This window comes from Pongo abelii, chromosome 14, assembly GCF_028885655.2.
Source record: "Pongo abelii isolate AG06213 chromosome 14, NHGRI_mPonAbe1-v2.0_pri, whole genome shotgun sequence".
Taxonomy (NCBI): domain Eukaryota; kingdom Metazoa; phylum Chordata; class Mammalia; order Primates; family Hominidae; genus Pongo; species Pongo abelii.
The window spans coordinates 109,071,744-109,094,731 of record NC_071999.2 but is presented as its reverse complement, the minus strand read 5'-3'; the positions used below and the strand labels follow the sequence as shown (position 1 = coordinate 109,094,731).

The following is a 22,988-nucleotide window of genomic DNA, read 5'->3' as shown; positions in this document are numbered from 1 at the left end:
GCTATGCCCAGGTTTTCAAGTTGGCTCATCACAAGTGTAAATCTTCCCACCAAAACATGCTAAAAACCTAGTCACAACATGTGTATAGTGCTCATAAAGCTACCACTCATAGATGAAGATGTAAACAATTTCCAAGATAGAAGTGAATAGTGATGGGTTTTTGAGGAAGAAATACGGCAGGAGCAAATTTGTAGAAATTGGATCACTAAAGTAAACTTTGAGCAGTAGCAAAGGCTAAAAATAATCTGCAAATAAATCTAAGATTGTCCAATTCTACAGCATCAGAAAAGCACAGACCAGGTAAAGAACAAGAAAGCAGAAATAGAAGAGACGTCTAGTTCAGCTCAGAGCAAATCAAAAGCTACTCCTCAGCTGCAATATCACAAGTCTCTTGGCATCAACTGTATTTTGTGAAAATATTAAAATGGGAGGGGAATATGCCTATCATTGGTACACTCACAGAGATATAAGCCTTTACATTCTACTATGGGTGGGTCTATCATTTTCAACAAATCTTTCTTAAATCTCAGAGTAAGGAATACACCTTTGCCCATATTGAATGTAAACTCTCCCTTATACTTAATATCTTTGTGCCTAGAGAGGTAAACACTACCACTTTCAGAATACTGACTAAACAACGTTTCTATCTTTTAATATTTGTTTCAAGTTAGACAAGCGGACTCAAGGGACCAATTCTTTTTAATAAAACAAATGACTCCCCAAAGCACAAATTCTGCTCCTAAGTCAGGCTTTCAGGTATGAATCGAATAGCTACTCTGACTTATCCTTACTAAATGGAATAGTGACTTTGGAAAACAATATCAGGACACAGCAACTTTTAAAAAATACATTTGGGAAGACTCCAAGAGTCTTATAAATCTCTAGTATTTGAAAGTTGTAAATTGCTAAATGTTCAATTCCTCTCAAGATTTTAGAGTGGCAGGTGTGCACTTCTGAAGATCAAGGAAATCAGGATGGATCTGGGTAGCACACATCAGAGAAGCAGCTAAACTAAGGCAATGAGATAGATAACAATAACAAAAAGACTGAACTGAAACAGGCTCAGGCATACATTAAAAACTATCACATGCTCAGTTGGAAAAGATGCTGGTGAGAGAACTCAGGGTCACAATAAAAAAGAAGGGAGATAGGCCAGGCGCAGTGGCTCACGCCTGTAATCCCAGCACTTTGGGAGGCCCAGGCGGGCGGATCACCTGTGGTCAGGGGTTCAAAACCAGCCTGGCCAACATGGCGAAACCCTGTCTCTACTAAAAATACAAAAAAATTATCTGGGCATGGTGGTGCGCATCTGTAGTCCCAGCTACTCGGGGAGGCTGAGGCAGGAGAACCGCTTGAACCCAGGAGGCAGAGGTTTCAGTGAGCAGAGATCGCGCCACTGCACTCCAGCCTGGGCGACAGAGAAAAAAAAAAAAAGAATTGAATGAACTGAGAAAACAAATTCAAGGACAAACACCTAAAAATAGAAGCAGACGTGTGATTTTTATGTGATTTCTAATATTATCTCCCTATTCTGACACGTGCTTTTTCATAAAAGCATAGCACTTCGAAACTCAAAAGGAATCTACAGCTACACGGGAACACTGAAATGGCGCTAAAATCTAAAGTGCATCTGAATCAGCAGCAATAGAATCTGCCTCTGCCTGGTATTTCACATTTCCCCTCTTGCAACCAGAATGCTTCCGTGCACCTCTTATTTAGAACACTTCATCTGAGGCTTGTGACAGTATTCCACAAGAAGAATTAACACAACTTAATGCAGAAAACTATGAAAGAGACCGGAATTAACACAACTTAATGCAGAAAACTATGAAAGAGACTGGTAAGGAGACTTTAAAATCTGTAGTTTCTAGATGAAGCCCATTCAAACAGTTAAGGAGTCACAGACAGGTGCAGGTCGTAGTACACTGGATAGTAAAACAACAATGATATTTGATCGTTAAATTTTCTGACACTTCCTCTATTCAATCAAAAATATCTGCTTACCAAGTAAACTTGCCACAATGGAGACTAGCCCTGTTCCAGCTCCAATTTCAATCACGTTTTTGTCAACCATATTATACTGCTTTGCATTTGTTTCCAGGAAATAGCATAGAACAAGGGCCTATGAAAGTTAGAAAAAAGAAAAAAGGGATGCTTGGCAAGTAATAACAGAAAGTAAAATTAAACTTTATTGGATAAATATGCTGCTAATGTTATGCTATGTATGCGTGCACATATGAGTACGTGAGAGTACTCATGTGTGTACCTGTACATCACTCCAAAAAATATCAACAAAAGTGCATCCTCTGAGAGGTTCAATTTTCTGCTAGAAAAATTTCTTGGGGATTATTGAGAGGAAAAGAGAAATAACTAAAAATGTGGAGTTCAATTGCTTAGGTTTGATCATTTTTAAAGGAAGCAACTTCTGATACTAGTCATTTCCAAGTGGTGTGTGGGATTGGGGCAGGTGGGGTGGTGGGTCCACTACTCTTCCTGGGACAGTTGGTAAAGGATTGAGGGTCTTTGAGCACATTCTACATGTGAGACTCATATAGATTTCATTGTAATTGTTTAACTCAAATGGAGCTAATAAAAGGGGAAATAAAAATGTTTACTGCTCTAAACTCCTATTTTAAAAACTGAAGAAGTAAGCAACACCCTGTATTAATCCTACAAATTTCAATAAAGTCAGAAATAGAATTAATTGAGGCCCAGCGTGGTGGCTTATGCCTGTAATCCCAGCACCTTGGGAGGCGGAGGCGGATGGATCACTTGAGGCAAGGAGTTTGAAACCAGCCTGGCCAACGTGGTGAAACCCCATTCCTACTAAAATTACAAAAATTAGCTTGGCGTGGTGGTACACGCCTGGAGTCCCAGCTACTCAGGAGGCTGCAGCAGGAGAATTGTTTAAACCCAGGAGGCAGAGGTTGCAGTGAGCTGAGATCAAGCCACTGTACTCCAGCCTGGGTGACAGAGCAAGACTCTGTCTCACAAAAAAAAAAAAGAAAAGAAAAAGAAAAGAAATAGAATTACAGAATTAATTGGGAGAAATAATTTCCCAGTCACATGACTTCTAAAACACAGTACTATTTCAGGTCTCAAAGAAAGAATATGGAACCTGGTTTCTTCTTCCAAATAGAACATAATAATGAACGAAACTGGCCGGAAAAATAATTGGAATGTAACAAATTCTGTATGAAATTATACCGATGGCCAAACAACAGCACCATAGCAATCCATGGCCTCAGTAATTCGAATCTCATGACCAATAAAATGAAAACTTTCCCAGGAAGTAGTTGTTATCAGAGTCGGAATAAAACATCTTGCCATGAGCTCCGTGACCACCTGCTTGTCATCATAGTCTTCTCTGGTCTCTGAAAGGAAAAGAAAAAGGTAATGGTTGTATAAGTAAATCCATGAAAAGAGAAAAGAACTTGATGGAAATACAGCATTTCTGCTTAGTCTAAGGAGCTTTTGAATATTCAGTGACTTTAGGTGAGAAATAATAAGGTAAACTATTTGAAAATGACTCTCAATGTAAGCTAATATTTCCATTCATCAGGGTGGCAACATCTTTCTTATTTTCATCGGAGTTCAAATCACCATTATCTACTTCTGCAATGCTACACGCAACAAATAATAATTGATGTACTTTTTTAAAGCAATATATTTTAAGAGCCACCAATCAGTTCATATAGCATAAGAAAGAGATTGCTGATGGAATATAAGAACCCACCTCTTCATATTGGCGTCCCAGTGCAATTCTAGTTGTTCTGTGTCCCAGGCACAGTGCTGAGTGATGGAGTGTAGTAGCTAGCCAAATAGACATGGTCCCTGCCCTTGGAAAAATTGGAAATCCATAGACACAAACATGTGGTATCTCATGGCATCCCTATGAAGAATTGTTGGATCGGATGAAAGTGCTTTTCCACAGTACTCCCAAGGCCCTTGGCTTTGGTGCGCACCTGGCTAGACATTTCTAATAAATGGTGTGTTCTCAGCTTTGCCTTGATGAACAGTTTTGTCAATGGTTTGACTAACTGATGACATTACAAGTATTATAAAATTTTCAGAATATATAAATGTGATGGGGACAACAAGTATAATAGAAAACTAAATGTGAAGGAAAATGTCTTGAGTTATAACAATGGATTGGCCTTAACAATGTGAAATTTAATAAAGGTAAGTCTAAAGACTGTATTCAGCCTGAGTTTAGCAGCACTGTGTAGGGGGTGGGGACAGATAGATACATTTACTTGGCCACAAGCTCAATATGAGTCAAAACTTTAATATGACCATCAAAAAATCGGTGCACCTAGCCCACATTAAAAATATAATATCCAAAATCAGGGAGGTAGAGGCTTTATTTTACACCAGTCAGATTATACTTGTACATCCAGTTAGGGAAGGCCCACTTTAGAGGGACACTGAGAAATTGTAGCAACTGGGAGGTGAGAAATCTTGAAACTCGGCCTTATAAGGACAGTTTTGGGGAGTTCAACATGTTCATCAAAAAGAAGAAAAGACCTGAGTGAACACAAGAGTTTTCAAAATTTGAAGAACTAGAAAATAGAAGGGTGGGGTGCATGCGTGCGCGTGCGCGTGCGCGTGTGTGTGTGTGTGTGTGTGTGTGTGTGTGTCCTGCTTAGAATACAAACAGAATCATGTACTCCTCAAAAGAACTCCAATTTAACCACACCCACAGGAAGGGCCCAGCCTACCACCCACCTCTACCACTACTGCAAACATTGACCCTTGACAGAGATACAGGGGAAACAAAGAAATAGAAATTTGGCATTTTTCATCAAGAGCCATCTCTTCTAATATTTTTCACTGTACTTCACCTTAAACAACTGTATGCATTCACATTCAGGAAGAGCTCTAAGAACCAAATAATATTGGTAACGTGTTTTATTTGAACTTTAACTTCCATTTCACTATATGCACTTGCCTTGCTAAGATTGGGGGTGCAGAGGGAGGACAACATTTGCTGTAGAAGTTCTTTAGGGAAAAATAGAGAATGTTAATTGCTTCCTTGACCTTTAACTGAATTTGTCCTCTTGGGCCTCCTTGCATACTATTTGTAAATGTAGCACTTCTATGACAAGTCACCTAAGGTACCAGGGATTAATAGATGTTAGGGTACACTAAGACCCAGGAGCATCTTCGAAAGTTCCAGTCTTTGATATAAAAACTTTGCCCGTGAATATTTACTGGTACAACCTGACATCTTTGACTTTGCATGTTCTTTTAAAGGTTAGTTGGCCAGATTAGTGCTCCTGTCCTAACAACTACAGAGGGATAACAAATGAATTCCTAGCCTTTGACTGTGTCCTTCTGAATAGAGTTATTTCATTCTAAGAATGACCCCATCTTTACCTTCATATGGAAATGAGATTTAAAAATATATGAATATATTATAATGAAAATTACTTACACTCCTAAAACAAAGGACCTTCAAAGAGATTTCATGAAATGAATATAACCACTACTAATTGCATATACGCTTTAAAAAGAACACAACTATATCACTCATAAATGGTAATGCAAAATTAGTTATACACCTAAGATGATCATGTATCACAGAAAACATTAACAGGTTGAATAAAATTTAATTGATAATGCTTTATATTAATATTCTCTTTTGCATTTAAATATTATATGAATACTACAAGCATCCAACAAGAAGTAACCTTCATAAATTAGCATAATTTATAGCATGAAACCCAAATAAACTGAACTTGGCTGCCTAAAATAATTTGTCTAAAGGGGGATATGCTCTTTGTAAGTACCATGCTGATAAAATCATAAAAAATTCTTTTAGAGGAATGATGATTAAAATGAAATTTCTTTATGACAAGGAAAAAAATAATAATTTCTCTAAAAGTGTAAAATTTTAAAAGCAAACATATACACTTAAACACACAATTATTTCCATCTTAAAACATTGGTTGCTGTTTTCCAGCGTGAACTTCTATTTAAAGATTTTGAGGTAATAGTTTTTTTGTTTTTTTGTTGTTGTTTTGTTTTTTGAGGGTTTTGTTTTTTGTTTTGTTTTGTTTTGTTTTGTTTTGACAGAGTCTGGCTCTGTCACCCAGGCTGAAGTGCAGTGGCGCAATCCCGGCTCACTGCAACATCCACCTCCTGGGTTCAAGTGATTCTCGTGCCTCAGCCTCCTGAGTGGCTGGGTCTACAGCCATGTGCCACCACGCCTGGCTAATTTTTGTATTTTTTTAGTAGAGACAGGGTTTCACCATGTTGCCCAGGCTGGTCTCCAACTCCTGAGCTCAATTGATTCGCCCACCTCAGCCTCCCAAAGTGCTGAGATTACAGACGTGAGCCACTGCGCCCGGCCTTGAGATGACAGTTTTAATGGTAATTATTTATGTAAATCAAGACATGTTTAATAATAAGCTCTAACAATAACACCACCCATTTCAAGGTTGATAATAAGAACCTCTAAACTAGAATCTAATGGAAAGAGCTGCCCTATTATAAAGGCATCCCTACAGCAGCCTTGTTGTAATAAAAAGGAAAAAAATCTATGCTCCAAATTATTTACAAAGAACATGCCCATTAAACTGCATGCTTATTTAGTTGTTGAATATGAGTCGAATAGTGAGAAGATTGGTGAATTAGTAGATAGTCTGGTTTTTAAGATGTGAAGAGCAATTCCTACAAAAATTAATAGCATTGTCATATCTGAAGGTACAGATAAAATATCCAAAATATAGTTTTAGAACATTATTTTATTGGTGAATTTAATATTAAAACACAAATATTAAAATAGGTTGTAAATAAAACATAGTCAAGACAGAGTATTACAATTATGTTGCTATCTTGGGCTTATCTATTTTAATGCTTTTGATACAAAAAAAGTCTTAACACCATTTTCCTGCTATTCAGTCTTTGCTGATAGTGAATAAAATCTACCAGGTGCTCTTGTTCTCCTGAGAATTAAAGGGGTTTCAAGTATAAAGTGAAAAGTAGCAAGATTCTGCCACATTATGATGACAATTTTAAGAGGAAAATTCAACAGTGAATTGACTTCAATGCTGGATTACAGCAAGCCTTCAAAAATAGAGGCTTTGTCTATATTCTTCTCTTCTATACTTTTAAGGTCAATAATAGCAATAATAAGTGGAAGGACCAGATCGCAGAAATGCATCCCCCACCAAAAAAAAAAAAAAAACAAAAAAAACACTCTTTAATAGCTATGACAAGTGAATTCAAGCTTCCATTTGAGAGCTGTCATGAAAACCTGTCAGCAAAATTTAAAGTAAAATCCCCTCTACTAAATGAAAGAAACTGTCATTCAAATGAATCTTCTATTCAAAGATGAATGTCATGTACTTCTTAGAAATGCCTACAGATTAAAAAAAAGAAGTTAATTTTCAAATTAGTAAATAGTCACAGGCTTAACTTAAAAGATAGAATTCTGAAAACCTTGGCAATGCCAAGGTCTTGGACCCTTATGTTGAAACCAATTCCTGAGAAAATTCTACAAATATTTTCTGTCTGCTGGTCTTCTTAGTTTCAAGAATGTACAGAGGTTGTAACTCTAATCAAGTAGACCAAACAATGCTACATTTTGTCTTTACAAAAGAAAGAAAATGCATCTTCTATTGAGATTGCTTAGGATGCAAGTGGAAAAACAAAGAACCTAAATTAGTTGTACTACAAGTTTCCTACTGGGATCATGGAAGGGGCAGACAACTAAACAAATGTCAATACCTTGATAAATGCTATAAAACAGGTCTTTCTAAAATGCTATAGGAAGCACCACTGGTTGGTTGAATCAGGAGAAGCATCATAAAAGAGGAGATATTTAAGCCCAAGAGCTGTTAGAAGATCTATGGAGCAAGGGTACAAGGCTAGGGGTTTGGGCCAGAATCCCAAAAGACACAATTTCTGATGCCATAATCCCCAGTGTTGAATCCTGAAAGATCAAAACCCCAAATACATAATTCTGATAAAAATAATTTTAAAAGTTCTTTAAAACATATTTACATATTTAAAAGAGTTTAGAAACATAAAAACACAACAGAACACTTCGTGGGCTACTTTATACAATAAAATTGGCAATAATAATATACATAATTTTGCAATGATAAGCACTCAGGTGTGCTACCCACAGTTACATGGGCATAACAGTTATGAGCAGAAAAATTGCATTCATAAAGAAATCACTTATATAGTTTGGTCACTTGAAATATCCTGATGAACCACCTAAGTCTTTTGATGAAACTGATCCAAACCTACAGTGGAGCTGGATGCAGTGGCTCATGCCTGTAGTCCCCGCTACTCAGGAAGCTGAGGTGGAAGGATTGTTAGAGCCCAGCCTGGGCAACATAGTGAGACACCCCTTGCTGAAAAAATTACAATTAAATACCAACAATGGGTCACCACCACATATACAGTTGCCTAAAGAGCTGAGATCTTGAAAAATGTTATCTTTCACAAATGCAGATGCAGAAAAAGGACATCCCTTTATTTATTGAGGAAGTTTTAAGGTTTTTACATATATATACACAATGCTTACACACAAAGTCGGTGTTATTAAAATGCACTTCCATGGAGTCAAATTTGCAAAAAAAAAAAAAAAAAGTGCATAAAACAAATCAGAACTCTCTAAAAGCTCATACAATTTATACCTCTAGTTTTGGAAATGTAAAGATGAAACATGTAGCATATCACAGTGAGTTGTAAAAAATAATGCTGATGATTTAAAATGGTGAGGAAAAAAACTTTAAAAAAGGAAAAAGAAAAACAAAACCTTCCCAAAGAAACTAAAAAGAAAATTCAACATATGAAAAAGTGTATTACAGGGATAAATTATGGGCAACTGCACGGAGGTAGCCCATAAGAGCTGGCCGACTTCCACAATCATTAACTCTATTCTGAAGTCTTGCATGGAGATGAGTAACTGTTTCTTTTCTTTTAGGACATGGCTCTTCTTGAAGAATACATTCACATTGATTTCCTACATGATGCTGCTCTTTTTGAAATTCTAGTTTGATTCAATACATACTGACATGAGCATTTCCTATTAAATTTCCTATCTTGCGTGTGTCATGCTTTGATGTTGTTTTAGGAACATGGAAATCCTCTGCTCATGCGCTTATATACAGACCACAGATTTGGCTGAAACAATACTGGTGATCGAACAGCAACATCATTGTGTGCTTTCTCATCCTACCGTGCACATAGTTATTTTAGAGTCAGTAACTTTGCTGGCTTCATCAGGCAAATTCAGCTTTAACTCATTAAGAGCTCCTAGAATTTCATCAGCTAGAAGGAATGCCAATGCAGACAACTAATGCGTTATAAACTGAAGTTTTCCATGTTACTATATTCTACAGGCAATCCATTCATCTGAATTTTCCGGCAAATGTATTGGGCTGAATGGAAAAAGAAACTGTTGGTAACACCTTGAAATCCACCTTTAGAAGTTTTGATGGCACCTAATTCCAAATCTATCATTATGGTTTGGGAATTCAATTAGATGTAAGGGAGTTTGTTCTTTGGGGATTTCAACATTCAGGATCATGGCATTTGGGATTGTGTCTTTAGGGATTATAATCAGCATTACACAAGGTGCATGCAGGGAAACTATAGAAAATAAGCCGAAGAAGTAGGTTGGGATTAAATTTATGTGCAACATTGACCTTTGTTCTATAAGGTGAGGAGGAGCTAATAAAGATTATTAGAACAGGAATTGACATGATCAGATTTGATATTTAAGAACTATATCTGACAGCAGTAGCTGAAGAACTGGTGACCTTACAAGCTAATTAGAAGATTATTGGAACAATCTAGATGAAAAATGACAAGAGTCTAAATGAAGGCCTTGGGTCAAGGAGCCAAGTACGAACTTGTGTGCTTTCGAAGTGGTGGTATGCCTCCCCTAGGGGCGACAATTGACATTCAAACTTGACATTCAAATCTGAGTTTTGAAGACATCTGAAGTAGACTGGTATATTCAAGAGTTATTTTTATTCAACATGTAGAAAATTTATTAGTCTTATCTGGAAGATAATTATTCATGTTACTTGTAAAATGTTTAAAATGTGTTAATAAATTATTCTCACATTAGTAATTATATGTGCTGTAGTACTCCAACTAGTATATTAAATATATTGCCTCAGACTGTAGTTTGATAGGTTTCTTAAAACAGTGGTAGAATTACATAAATTTCCATATATATTAATGCATTACTGTTTATAAAAACCATATTACCCATTAATCCAATTCTGCAAAGATTTATGAAGATGCTCCTGAAAATTTTTAATGTGATACCTTGAGTAGAATATTATATTAGGTCCTGAAGGGAGTCAACTGACTGATGATCAGAAATACAAGATCATCACTAATGAGCAAATTTAAGTCAGCCAATAGGGTTATGTTATAGCTAATTCATTCATTCATTCACTCATTTATTAAGTACCTGGGCACTATGAATTAGAAGGCAGACCAAGTGCTATATAACAGAGGTTCAGTAAAAGTGCTATAACAGAGGCTTCAGTAGGCAACTCAAAAATAGAAAGTTCCACCTCTCAGAGAGCTCAGAAAAGAATTATCTGAGCCTTCCTAATTATGAGTTTGTCAAACAGGAGAAGGGAAGACCTGTCATACACAGGAAATGACATGTGCAAAAGCCCACTGGCAAAAAGTCTCCTGACCAACTTTGGAAATCCTGAGAACCAGAATATAGGATAAATGAGGATAGCAGCACAAGGTAAAACACATTACACCATACTAAGAAGCCTTGATTTTATCCTATAAGAAATAATGAGGCACTGAAGAATTTTAAGCAGAATACAAATGTGACAAGATTTGGATTTTTAAAAGATCATGCAGTGCAGCTTACAGTATGGAAAAAGAACTAGAGAGGGTAAAGAAAGGGAGTTGGCCCGGAGCAAGACAGCCAATTAGAAGGCGGTTAACAGCAGTCAGGAGCAGAGATAATGAAGACCTGATCAAGGCAAGTGATGGTGGAAATGGAACAAGGGGAAGGGAAACATATCAGGAATGTAAAATCAATGAGACGTAATGATGAAGGGTGTGAAGGAAAGGGAGAAAATCAGGATGATTCCAGGTTTCTGGGTAGCCTGGGGAGTGATGTTGCCATTGACTGAGATCGAAAATATAGGTGGAAGGGCAAACCTGTAAAGGAAAATTATTTTAAATACATATTACTCTGGGTGTGCCACTCAGATTAAGAGAACCTGCCACAAGGAGCAGAGTTGCCCAACACTGCCCACTGCTGCACCTGTGGCTCCTGGAAGACCATGTTCCTCCTGGAGCTGCCTACTCTAGCCAGCCGGTTCCTGTTCCATATAGGACACTCCTCTAGTGGGCAACTCCTGCTCAGGGATTTTCATCAGCCCACCTGAGACTGTCTCAGAATTGTGTTGCAATTGGAGACTCTTCCCACCCAGTCTGTCCTCTCTCTCCTCTCACAGGCACTGGACCCACGTTGGGCTCTGAAGGCTCCCCTTGCCTACTTCTGTTTTCTTCCTTATCCTCCACAAACATTTCCCCCAGTAAATCCCTTACATGCTTAGCCCCATTTCGGCATCTATGTCTTGAAGGCCCTAAACTGACAAGAGCTAGTAAGTAGGATGTCAAGTAAGCAGCTGACGTGACAGACTTGAGGGTCACTGTGAGCCAGAATCACTGAACCTCGGGCAAGGATGAATCTGCCCCAAGGCTGCAGGTCCTCGGGTGACCCTACTGTTCTATAACAGATTGCTACATGTACTAACAGCTGGAGAGAGGCTGTTGGCATGAGGCAGGCAACATAGGATATTTAGAATAGTTAATGTGGGTAAGGTTTTTAGACATCTTAGATTATAATATAGCCTTAGAAACACATAAAGAAGAATTTTTTAGCACCCAACATAGCCCCTAATTTTAATTTGTGTATAAATAAGTGACATCCTATAATTCTTGGATCTTCATGCCAGTGTTGAAATATGAACACTGAGCTATGGGTTTGCTCCATCCTTTCCAAGCACAGGATTCTAAGTATAAAAGACTTAGGGCAGGAAAAGTCAGTATCCTTCAGTACTTGAGAACTGAGTGTTCCTCTACTTGGTGATGCCTTTCCAACTAAATGCCACCTGATCTACTCCAAGGGCACATCCTTAATTCCCTTAGCTCTGTGTGTGTGAACACATTTTTAAAGCTTCACTTGGCTATACAGATGATTACAGTGTGTTTGTGTTGTAAAACATTGTAATGCTAGTTCCGTCTCAACCTTACCTTGAACTTCTTCCATTTCCTTTGTAATTTGCCAAATTATCTTCTACACAGTTTAAACCAAGAATTGTTACTAATGGTAATGATAATGATATAATTTTATTCATAAACCACACAGAAATTGCATCTTCATTCAAATCATCTAAATGGCTGGGTTCTCTAAGTGATCAACTTAAATGGTTAGGTTTGCAAGAATCGCTTGGTAAAACTATTTGTGTTTAAGCCAGGTAGGCTGCCAACACTGGGCATACACCCAGCTCTCTTGGCCTAAAGATGTGCTCTCCTAGGTAGAAGCCACCTGGAATGGCCAAAAACAGAAAAACCAGGACTATAGTGTTCAGAAAACATCTACAGTATGTGCAGATAAGGAGAGAACAAAAGAAATCAAGATATTTAGATTTGTATTACAACTGCTCTACAAAAATATGGTAATTTTTCTAGTCTGTCAAGAGTGTATGTCTGTACTTTTGATCTCAAGACAATGGGGACAGTTATACTACATACCCATGCAAAGTCACGCTTGATACTTAAGACTGTATAAAAATCATGGTTCAATTTCAAATAACCACACTGATAGTAGAATTCCAACTGAATCTCCTTACATCCAGAGGTCAAATTACATTATGTATTTCCCTCTAATAAATAGTTAGAGGAACCATAAACTCACGCTACAGATGTTTGTATAGCCTAAATTCACCTTTCATCCAACTACTAGTAAAAACTTATAGTTTTCACATAAAACTATTTTTATCTTTCTTGCAAGCTTCTTATCTGAAATAAAATTTGCTTAGAAATCACATCATACATTTAGTGTACAGCACTTGAGAAAAAAATGTATTCCTTATTTGAAGATCAAAAACCCTGTACATGCTTAGTAAGTCTATATACTTAATCTGTCAAAACTATCTTTAACATATCATCAAGATCATGCTATAGTAATAGACTTCAACATGATTCAAGATGTTTGCAGGCTCGCAAATATAAACCAAGACACAATATGCCATTGATAAAAGTCCCAGCTCCATTTAAGACGTCAATGAATACTGCAAAGGTAACACTTTATATTCTATTAGTTATTTGTCTTCTTAGAATTGGTAAGCTACATAAACATAAAATGACTTACCTTCCTGAGCTTCTGAATCCATCAAGTAATGAAATGATGGTAGGTGATATATTGATGTTTTCTTCATTATTTCTTGAAAACTAGATAGATAATACATTAAAATATCAAATGGTAATAATTAATTCAAAATATGTATGGAGTGCTTTTATATTTTCTTAATAAAGTTTAACTTCAAATACAGCAGACAAAATTATATTAAAATATCATACATTAACGAAGCGTGACTTAAGAAAGACCATCTAAACACTATCTAGAACAAATTAAAATGAGAACAAAGGCTTCTCAGTCAGAAATTTTAAAAAGCTACTACAGAAAGAAAACATATTCTTCACCAGAGACTACCTCAGTTGTAACAAAGAAAGGCATCATCTTCATATTGACTAGTAAGATTGCAATCCTAAAATTTAAGAGGTGATTAAAACATTGAAAGTTCACTTGTTACCATCAATGCATCATTAGCACCTATGCAATGTCAAACAGCCTCACTGTCGGATAATCTTTTGAGCAGTGTCTACCTTAAGGAGTCCATACTATCACAGCCGATATATTTAAAACTGAAGAAACTATTTATGCCTCTCAAATAGTGCAGATTATCTGAATAAATTTAACAGTTATTCAAACTTTAGAAAATAACAATTTGATATTTTACTTCTCAATCTGGGGTAAAATAACAATTGCAGTACCGTGAATTAATATAGCACTCCTTTCTTCCGAGAATCCCAAAGCACTTTTTACAGCCACCACATTTTCTTTTACAGCATACTTCAGCAAGTTAGAAGACATTATTTTCCCTACAGTTTGCAAATCAGGAAAACCAAGGTTAAATTATGTCATTGAGGCTACACAGCTAAAACGATAACAAAAGTGGTCACATGTTTTGCTCCCAATTTAGATCTCTTCCATTAAAGAAAGACGTGTCTGCCTTAAGGCTGATATTTAAATAGAAAGCCTGGACATACCTAAACGAGTTAGCTGAAGTTTCTAGAAGGTTGAAATGTATCATCCACAATTTTTGTTTTTGCTGCTGAGACCTCTGGTAGTGACTGAAAGGCTAGCACCACAGCACACAGTTTACTACTATACACATTGGTAACGAGTCCAAGCAGAAGGGATTAGGATTCTGACAGCTGCAGCTCCCATGCCTCTGGTTATACAGCAGTGAGGCTGCAATGCCCGTAACTAAGGGGGCAGAAGGCTAGGAATATCCCACGTGAGTGTCTCGTGAACAGAGCTAAAGGTGAATACAACCCACTCCCGGAAGTGAGTGAAGACTATCTGGAGGAAGTGATCCAGCTTTTAACTTGGATGCCAAGAGTTATTCTAAGACTCCATGGCTATGACATTCTAGGAAATGAATGCTACATATTTTTCATGTCACCTATCTGCATGGGAACACTGTTTTTAGACTCCAACAACCATACTAGAATGTGTGTAGCACTGCTCTGCACCCGGGAATCAAACTACCATGATTCCTTTTTATTCAGACTGAACGGGCAGGCTGAGAATATAGATCCACCTGTGCACCTGCCCAAGTGCATGTATGTGTGCCTCTCAGAGGACATACACATTTCCCATGCCACTGGAAAGATCCCTGATAGAAATTTACAGAGTTAAGATAAACCAATATTGGAAAGTTAAACTTAGGAGTGTGACTACAGGTCCATGATGTATACACAGATGAATCGAGGTCACTTTAATGTATTGGAAAGGGCTAGGAGTTGGGAGGCCTGATTTTAGTTATTCCTGCCTATAATTAGATTGTGATTTTAAGCCACTTACTTAGTATGTTTCTTGGTTTCATCATCTATAAAACAAGGATATATCGGCAGGGTGCCTTAGCCTTTGGGAGGCTAAGGCAGGAGGACCAACTCAGCCCAGGAAATGGAGGCTGCAGTGAGCCGTGGTCACACCACCAAACTCCCGCCTGGGTAGCAGAGCAAGACCCTGTCTCAAAAAAATATAAATATCTTTTAAAAATGATACAAAAGTCATACAACATATATTTGTGGAGTGAATATTTTAGGTAAAAACATTCTGGAAAGTTCAAAATCCTAAGCAATGTGAACTATTATTCATAGGCAGTTAATTTGGGGCAGAGGATACTCTCTCTTTGGGGCTTTTTTAAAAACAAAATAAATGACGAATAAAAACCATTGTCTTTTTTAAGGATTTTTTTGAAAGATCATGCAATCCTCACTGTTAGATCTCTTAAGAGGCAGAATCCCTAAATCAAGCATCTTGACCAACATGACTATTTAACAAGTACATACAGACTTCTGCCTCCAGTTGTAAGTAGCTTATAGCAAACCTCAGCTTCTATTAAGAATGAGAAAAACAGATTTTTAAACACACACACACCCCACACAAACATGCCTCTGTTATAAAGTATCAGACAGCTGTCAAGGCAGCCAAGAATTCCAGGCATTGCTGTTTCTTGAGGAAGCCAAAGAGAAGACCGCATGTGAGGATAGCAGCGGAGCGTCAGGCAATCTCACAGAACAGTGGAGACAAAAGAAAAGTGTTTGTGGCTGCCAAGACAGCCAGATTTGTGGGCCCAAGATCCCAGAAAAAAGGGACAGAGAAACCTGACACTTAGTGCTGACCATTCAGTTGAAGAATTGACTGATTAAGCTGTTTAGGGCAAGAGGCTAATTTTTGAAGCATTCAGTGGCAAAAGCAGATCCAAGCGCAAAAGAAGAAACATCAGGGCACTCCTGGAAAGTGACTTTCTAGGATGAAATACAGGTGAAACTAGAAGCTAGAGTCTTATAGAAAAAACTGCAAACTAGCCTTCAATACATTTGGTCCTCGCTGGCTGCATTGAGGTGATCTTCCCCTCTGCTGCCTGTCCAAATACATTCTGGAATCCTCTCTAGAGGAAGATACAGGGTACCTATAATTTTTCACATAGACTGTCCAACATTCAGTCAAAATTTACCCAAGCATACCAAGAAACAGACAATAGAAATAAACTCATAGGTGACTTAGATATTGGAGTTATTCGACAGACTTTAAAGTAACTGTGATTAAGATGCTCAAAAACAGATGATAAGAAGTACAACAGAGAACTGGAATCTATAAAAATGAGCCAAATTGAAAATAAAAAGAGCCAAATAAAACTGAAAAATAACAATCAATGAAATAAAATAATACATGGGTTTAACAGCAAGTATAGATAAAGCTAAACAAAATATTAATGAGCTGGAAGATAATCGAAAAGGCATATGATGGTCATCATCCTAAATAAGCTCTAGGTACACCAACTTGATGTGAATAATAAAAAATTTGTTCAGCTGCTGATTATTTTAAAACAGGCAACCTCTTTCACAGGTAAAATAGCACCCTGGAATTTTGAGTTAGAAGATTTTGGTTCAGGTGAGAAGTTTTACCTACTACATGGGTGAATTTGGCAAAACTGGTTAATGGCTCTAAACGTGTTTCTCCCCTTGGAAAAGCATTATGTCTTGGTCACAGGGTTAAGAGAAAAAGAAGATACAATATCAAACTGTCATATAGTGTTACAGAACAGGATTCTCATGGTCCTGACCATCCATTTCCCCTTCTGCTTGCCCTGGACTTTGGTTCTTTCCCCTTCTGGCAGGATGCAATGCAGATGAAGTAATCACCCAGTATAGACCACTCAGGCAAGATAGCACCCTAGGGGTTGGCTGAACACAGGACTGAATGACCTCATGGTGCACAACTGCTTCATCAGCTCAGACTGGCCAGACTGTTGAGTAAGAGAGAAGTAACGTTCTAGCTTATTCGGACCTTTGTATATGAGCATCTTTTGTTACAGTGGCTTATCCTTTCCCCCAGCTAACACAGTGAAAAACAAATGTAAATATCTACTAAAGGCATAAAATTAAATTTGTTAGCAAGACGGTTATTCTACCTGCAAATATATATACAGAAAACTCCCAGTGACAAGTAATTCTGAGAAATGAGAAAAACACGAAAAAGTTAATTTTCCCCTCTCCTCGCCTCCAAAAATGTTCTGCTCCAAGTACCTCCAGAGAAAAGAAGCATGAAGAAAATATTTCATTTTATTTATGTGGAAATCATTGTTGACTTTAGAAGGAAGCTGCTAGAGAAGAATGATGGATGCAGAAGATGTATTTGAAATTAGGAAAAAATAGTGTGCAAAGAAAAGCAGCTGCTGTAGTCCAAGTACTGGAGAAGTTTGGCTGGCCAAGTCAACATAAATGAGAACCTAAAAAACAACACATCTAGGAGTCATTCAAAGACTCCTGGAGATTATCTATTTGGATTTTGTTTTCATTGGTGAAGATTTTCAATTTGAAGGCTGAAGGAAAAAGTCAGGAAAGATGGAAATACTAAAGATGCCAAAAAGACAGACTTGGGAAGGTAGCTCTGAAGGCAGAGGACCCACACTCAAAGTAATTGGTAGTACTCTCCTCCAATCGTTCTTAACTCAAAGCAAATAGGAGCTTGCGGGTTGTTCTTGGGAGAGGTCTCCACAGGAGCAGACTTAAAATAACCTTCTCTGTCCACTCTGAACAAACACTGTGTCAACAACAATCAACCCCTGCAGGCCACTCCTAAAGCTGACCCACCTACACCAGTTCAACTCCAGCCCCGAGCCTCCAAATCCATTTACACAGAAGTCAGCTCTTTCAATTTGGTACTACAGTTGAAGGTCAATTCACAAGTGTCTGCAATATTTGAACACATTAATTTTTGTACTCAAGCACATATATTACTGTATTACCTTGTGTGTGCAAGTTTCTCTAGCTAGTATTTATAATCTAATTTGCTAAATGCCCTCTACATTATATAATGAACAATTTATTTCAATAAAAGCTACATATTTGTTATTTAATCAAACATTTATTAAGCAGCTACTGTGTGCCAGTCAGTTTGCTGGGTGATGGGGACACAAAAATAAGTAAAGTATGCCCCTTGTTCTCTTGCAATCAAAGTCACTATAATTTTTTGTAATAATGGCAAAGGAGTATAAGATGTGGGGAACAATAATAAAATATAGTAGTGAAAAAAAAAAAAAAAAAGAAGTCAGCTCCTGATAAGTGAAGTCTCGTTTAAAAGCCAAACATAATGGTACAGAGGTTCCCATACACTTAATGCTCACAGGTAGAATGATGCACCCCATTTAGGTTTCCTAATTGTTTGCTAAAACCACAGCAAACATATTCAAATATGTTCCAGCAGTGAGGCTCCCTCCTGCTATGCTTTTAAGTGGAACCTGAGGGAAAATGCAAAGCCCTGGGCAGCAGGGCTAAACAGTTGTGTAAAACTGCCACTATTGTGGAATTAGAAACATGCATGTGTTTCTTCTCAGCTACGTCTGAATGTCAGAGGGAATGCCTATTGAGAGTGAGTGCTGATCAATAGAAATCTTTTTCGTTTTTTTTACATGAGGCCAGGAAGGATCAGACATTGTAAGACAATGAAAACATGAAAAGACAAAGCCTGTGAATACAAGATAATATCCAATGATACTTGAAATATTCAGCTAAAAAATACTAGAAAAGTAAAACATTAAAAAACAAATGTCAAATTTAGCATTTGTATTTTTAAGAACCACACACTAAATACAAAGACAGTGCAAATAGTTAATTTTATTATGTCTTCGCAACAAATTCATTACAAATGGCTGTCATAACTAATTATAGAGGATACATATTTTTTAATTAGGTTTTCCTTTTTCTTCCTCTTGCACGTCTTAGTTTCCCTCTTTTCTTCCCAAACACAGATCTGGCGGTCACAAGGACCATCTTCTCTTTCCCTCCATCATCATCACTATCACTAGAGCTGCTGGTGGTCGCACCTCCATTCTTCACAGGAGCTTCCTTCACTGAGTTCTGCAAATCTGAAGCACTGGTTTTTGGCTCTTTCGCAGCTCTTCTCCCTTGTACATTCATTAAAGATGAACTTTCAGCATCTTCACTTGAAGATCCATCAGATGATTCTGAGAGGCAGGTCTCCCCCAAAAATCCACCACATGTATTCTTCCCTTTAGAATCTGAAAGCCTCTTTCTTTTCAGGCTTGATGACTCTTCTAATGTATTTGTTATGCCTCTCTTCTGGGTTTTTCCTTTTGCCTTATCAAGTAGCTCAAATTCTTTCTCCATAGCAACAGAAACTGCTTCTATTTCGCTGGCTGCTGCTTCTCTCTCTTTCCTTAGCATACATGTCACAGCTCTGTTTAGTCTCTGGCTCTTAATATGTTTAGCATCTTCTTTCTCCTGTTGTGCTAATCTAAAGAAGGAATCGATTCGGAGCTGTGTCTAAAAAAATAACAAAAGAATAATAATAATAAATCAGACAAGTAAGTCAAGTTTCTAAACCAAATCAACAAGCTCAACCTTGATCACTCACATTGGATTACTATGTCAGAGAATATTAATTCATTATCTCCCAAAACCCAGTTCTCTCCCAATGAATTACTGATAGTAATTTTCACTTTCTAAATCATACCTAAAGCAGTACTTGTACCATCTCTGTCAACTAAGTCTTTAGTCCACATCTCAAATGAGAAATCTCTTCTTAAGATATTCAAACAGCGTTAAATATTTTTCTGTAGCTAAACATTTCATCTTCCTCAGGAGCAACACAACCTCATGGGGCCTGTTTCTAAGTCCTACTATATATTTCTTTTAAAAACATTATCATCATACAATACCTTTGAGAGGCAAGTTCACAGTATATATTAGCAACTGTAAGAAATATTCATGCCTTTTATTCAGCAAATTCACTTTTAAGAAGATATTCTTTGGCCGGGTGTGGTGGCTCACGCCTGTAATCCCAGCACTCTGGGAGGCCGAGGTGGGTAGATCACAAGGTCAGATTGAGACCATCCTGGCTAACACGGTGAAACCCCGTCTCTACTAAAAAAATACAAAACATTAGCTGGGCGTGGTGGCGGGCGCCTGTAGTCTCAGCTACTCGGGAGGCTGAGGCAGGAGAATGGCGTGAACCCGGGAGGCGGAGCTTGCAGTGAGCCGAGATCTCACCACTGCACTCCAGCCTGGGAGACAGAGTGAGACTCCGTCTCAAAAAAAAAAAAAAAAAAAAAAAAAATGGGTAAAAAAAAAAATGGGTAAAGCTATATGCCTAATTTTCATCACAGCATTACTACAAAAAACTTGAAAATTAAAGGTCCAACAAGTAAACTGAACTAATTATTTAAATCTCTTTCATGAAATATAATCTAGTCATCTGGAATTAAGAAAACCGCACAATACATAGAAGAAAATATGCTAATAAGTTGGAGGGAGGGTTAGATCTATTAAGTTGCATTTAGTATGGTCACAAATAAATGTAGGAAAATTTTTTAACCTAAATGTTAACATCTGTATTAGAGGAGGTAACTAATGAGTAGTTTTAATTCATTTTCTTCATTTTCTAATTTTGGAAAAATAAGCACATTAAGTTTTAGAATGAAAAGGGAGATAAATATTACAACAAAATTTATCTGAAATTAAGAAGTTATCAGACACTAAGCCAAATAGCTTTCCTTTTTGGTTGGTTTATAATGTTTCCAGTAGATAGTCATCCAAAAAACAAAGACAAACTCGTAGAAATGTCGTCTTAGTTTTGTTCATGTTTTTCAAAATTATCCAAGCCTAATGAAAACGGGTTTAATTTAAATATATTATCACAAAAACTATACTCTCATTTCTGCTAAGTGGTTTATCTGTATGTATGTGTAGTGGGTTGTTTCTAGTGTGGGCGAAAGCTTGTTTTGTGTGAGTCAGAACATACTCACAGATAAAGCAAGAAGTAGGTACCTAGACGAACTAAAGGTCATACAAAACGGCTCCTTCCGCACAAAAACCTCTCCTACTGATACACAATAATGACTGAACTTCTACCTTTCAAGATTCATTTATAGCATTTAAAAATATTAGTACTCATAAAAACTTAAATGATCAGAATTGCTTTGGATTGAACACTTCCTTTCATTAAAAAATGAAAGTAACACCCAAGGGGTAATGTATTTAGTCAGAAACACCTTAGTGTGAAATCAGTTATTAGACTGGTTTTTTCAAAGAAAAAAAATGAATATGAAAGGACTCCAAAGTTCAGCCCTAAGAGTGATCATAGAAAATGAAGCCAAAGTCTAACTTTTCTTTTTCTATTTTCTTCTCTTCTCTCATCTAAATTATCCTAATTTCAAAATGTCTGCTCTATGCCCTAAAATAAAAGAGTTAACTGGTCTTTAACAGCTGTCAACCACAACCTACCCTTCATCCTGAACTTAGGAGAAGGGTCCACCATGATTACCTGCTGGGCATCGAGTTGCTTTAATACAGGAAACAGAGATTCATCTGTCTTCGTTCTGTTCCAGCCGAAATACCGCTGACAAAACATGCATGCAGTTAAGACTTATAAATATTTTGAAAGATATTTAAACAAGTGATAAATAAAAAGGTCCAAAGAACCCATTCTTGATTCCATTCCCCGTATCTCCTAAGATTTTCCTATTTATAAAAAGATCAGAGTGCTAAAAGAAAGTACTAACAAAATAAATGACTCCAGCATAATCATCTGGCACTATGTTCTTTTCAGTTCTCTAAAATAAAACATATTTAGCTCTCACTTTAGGACATCAAAGACTCGTGACTATGAAAAAAGGTAAACTGGAATAAAAACCAGTTTCAGATATCTTGCCTATTTCATTAAGAGAAAAAATAAAATGTAGTTGGATTAATTCTAGTGCAAGTTTTGAAACATCTATCCAAATGATTACTTAAATATACACGGAAAGGACAACCAGTAATAAAAAGGACAAGATTAGTCATCTTTCTTTCTTTCAGAATCAATAATATTTAAGTATGTGGTTATATCTATGAATGCTTATCACTGCTTATTCAAACAAAGACCCTCTTTAAAACTAAGGAGAGGAGCCAGATGCAGTGGCTTGCGCTACTTAGGAGGCTGAGGCAGAAGGATCCCTTGAGCCCAAGAAGTGGTGGCTGCAGTGAGCTATGATTGCACCACCACACTCCAGGCTGGGTGACAGAGTGATACACTGTTCCTTTAAAACAAACAAACAAACAAAAAACAACAACTGAGGGAAAAAAGAGTGAAAAGGAGAGCGGGATATTAAGAAAATGGGATTAACGGGATATTAAGAAAAAAATGATCCAAGTTTCTCTTCCACAAGTTTTAAACCAAACACATATTTGACAAGGTGTTTCCTTCTCTTTTAAGAAGCAAAGGATATTCTCTAATTTTGTCAAGATCAGGTTTCCCCCACAGAAAGGATCCCTTCGAGTCATCCACCACGGGTTTGAGGTAGGCCTCGGCAACAGCTGGGTTAGGAAAGCCAGGGGTGAGTTGCAATGTCCGTAATTTTTTTTTCACTTTGGTGTCATAAGGATTAGGTCTTATCTTTGGATTTTTTTGAGCTTCATGCCACCATTCTCTGTAAAGCAAAGGAAACAATTACTTACACAGCAATAAGACATTATAGTTCATGCACTATGGATGAAGAACTAAACTCAGAACATGTAAACTCAAGTTCTAAATCAAATTATATGATATATAGACTATTTTATTAATTTTAGTACTATTAGCCACAATGTATAATGATGGCAAACATTTATGGAAGGCT

General features: G+C 37.1%; 2 protein-coding genes across 7 annotated transcripts in view; both read right to left on the bottom strand.

Annotated features, from left to right (window-relative positions):
- LOC100434582 (putative methyltransferase-like protein 21E) overlaps positions 1-18,898 on the bottom strand; it is a 29,456-nt gene extending 10,558 nt beyond the window's left edge. Inside the window, exons 1-4 of one of the 3 annotated variants that reach the window (XM_002824412.5) lie at positions 14,071-18,898; positions 13,388-13,467; positions 3,208-3,374; positions 2,005-2,122 (exon numbers count right to left, since the gene is read on the bottom strand). In XM_002824412.5, coding sequence (XP_002824458.3) covers positions 2,005-2,122; positions 3,208-3,374; positions 13,388-13,454 — 352 coding nt within the window. In that variant the 5' untranslated portion in view covers positions 13,455-13,467; positions 14,071-18,898. Of the gene's footprint in view, positions 1-2,004; positions 2,123-3,207 lie in introns of all 3 variants that reach the window. The other 2 variants (XM_063715038.1, XM_054529210.2) reach the window with 2 other exon arrangements.
- A 69-nt stretch (positions 18,899-18,967) lies between these two features.
- ERCC5 (ERCC excision repair 5, endonuclease) overlaps positions 18,968-22,988 on the bottom strand; it is a 29,821-nt gene continuing 25,800 nt past the window's right edge. For 2 of the 4 annotated variants that reach the window (XM_063715024.1, XM_063715023.1), the window contains exons 15-17: positions 22,598-22,799; positions 21,656-21,739; positions 18,968-19,656 (exon numbers count right to left, since the gene is read on the bottom strand). In XM_063715024.1, the coding sequence (XP_063571094.1) occupies positions 19,060-19,656; positions 21,656-21,739; positions 22,598-22,799 (883 nt within the window). In that variant the 3' untranslated portion in view covers positions 18,968-19,059. Of the gene's footprint in view, positions 19,657-21,615; positions 21,741-22,597; positions 22,800-22,988 lie in introns of all 4 variants that reach the window. The other 2 variants (XM_024230745.3, XM_063715025.1) reach the window with 2 other exon arrangements.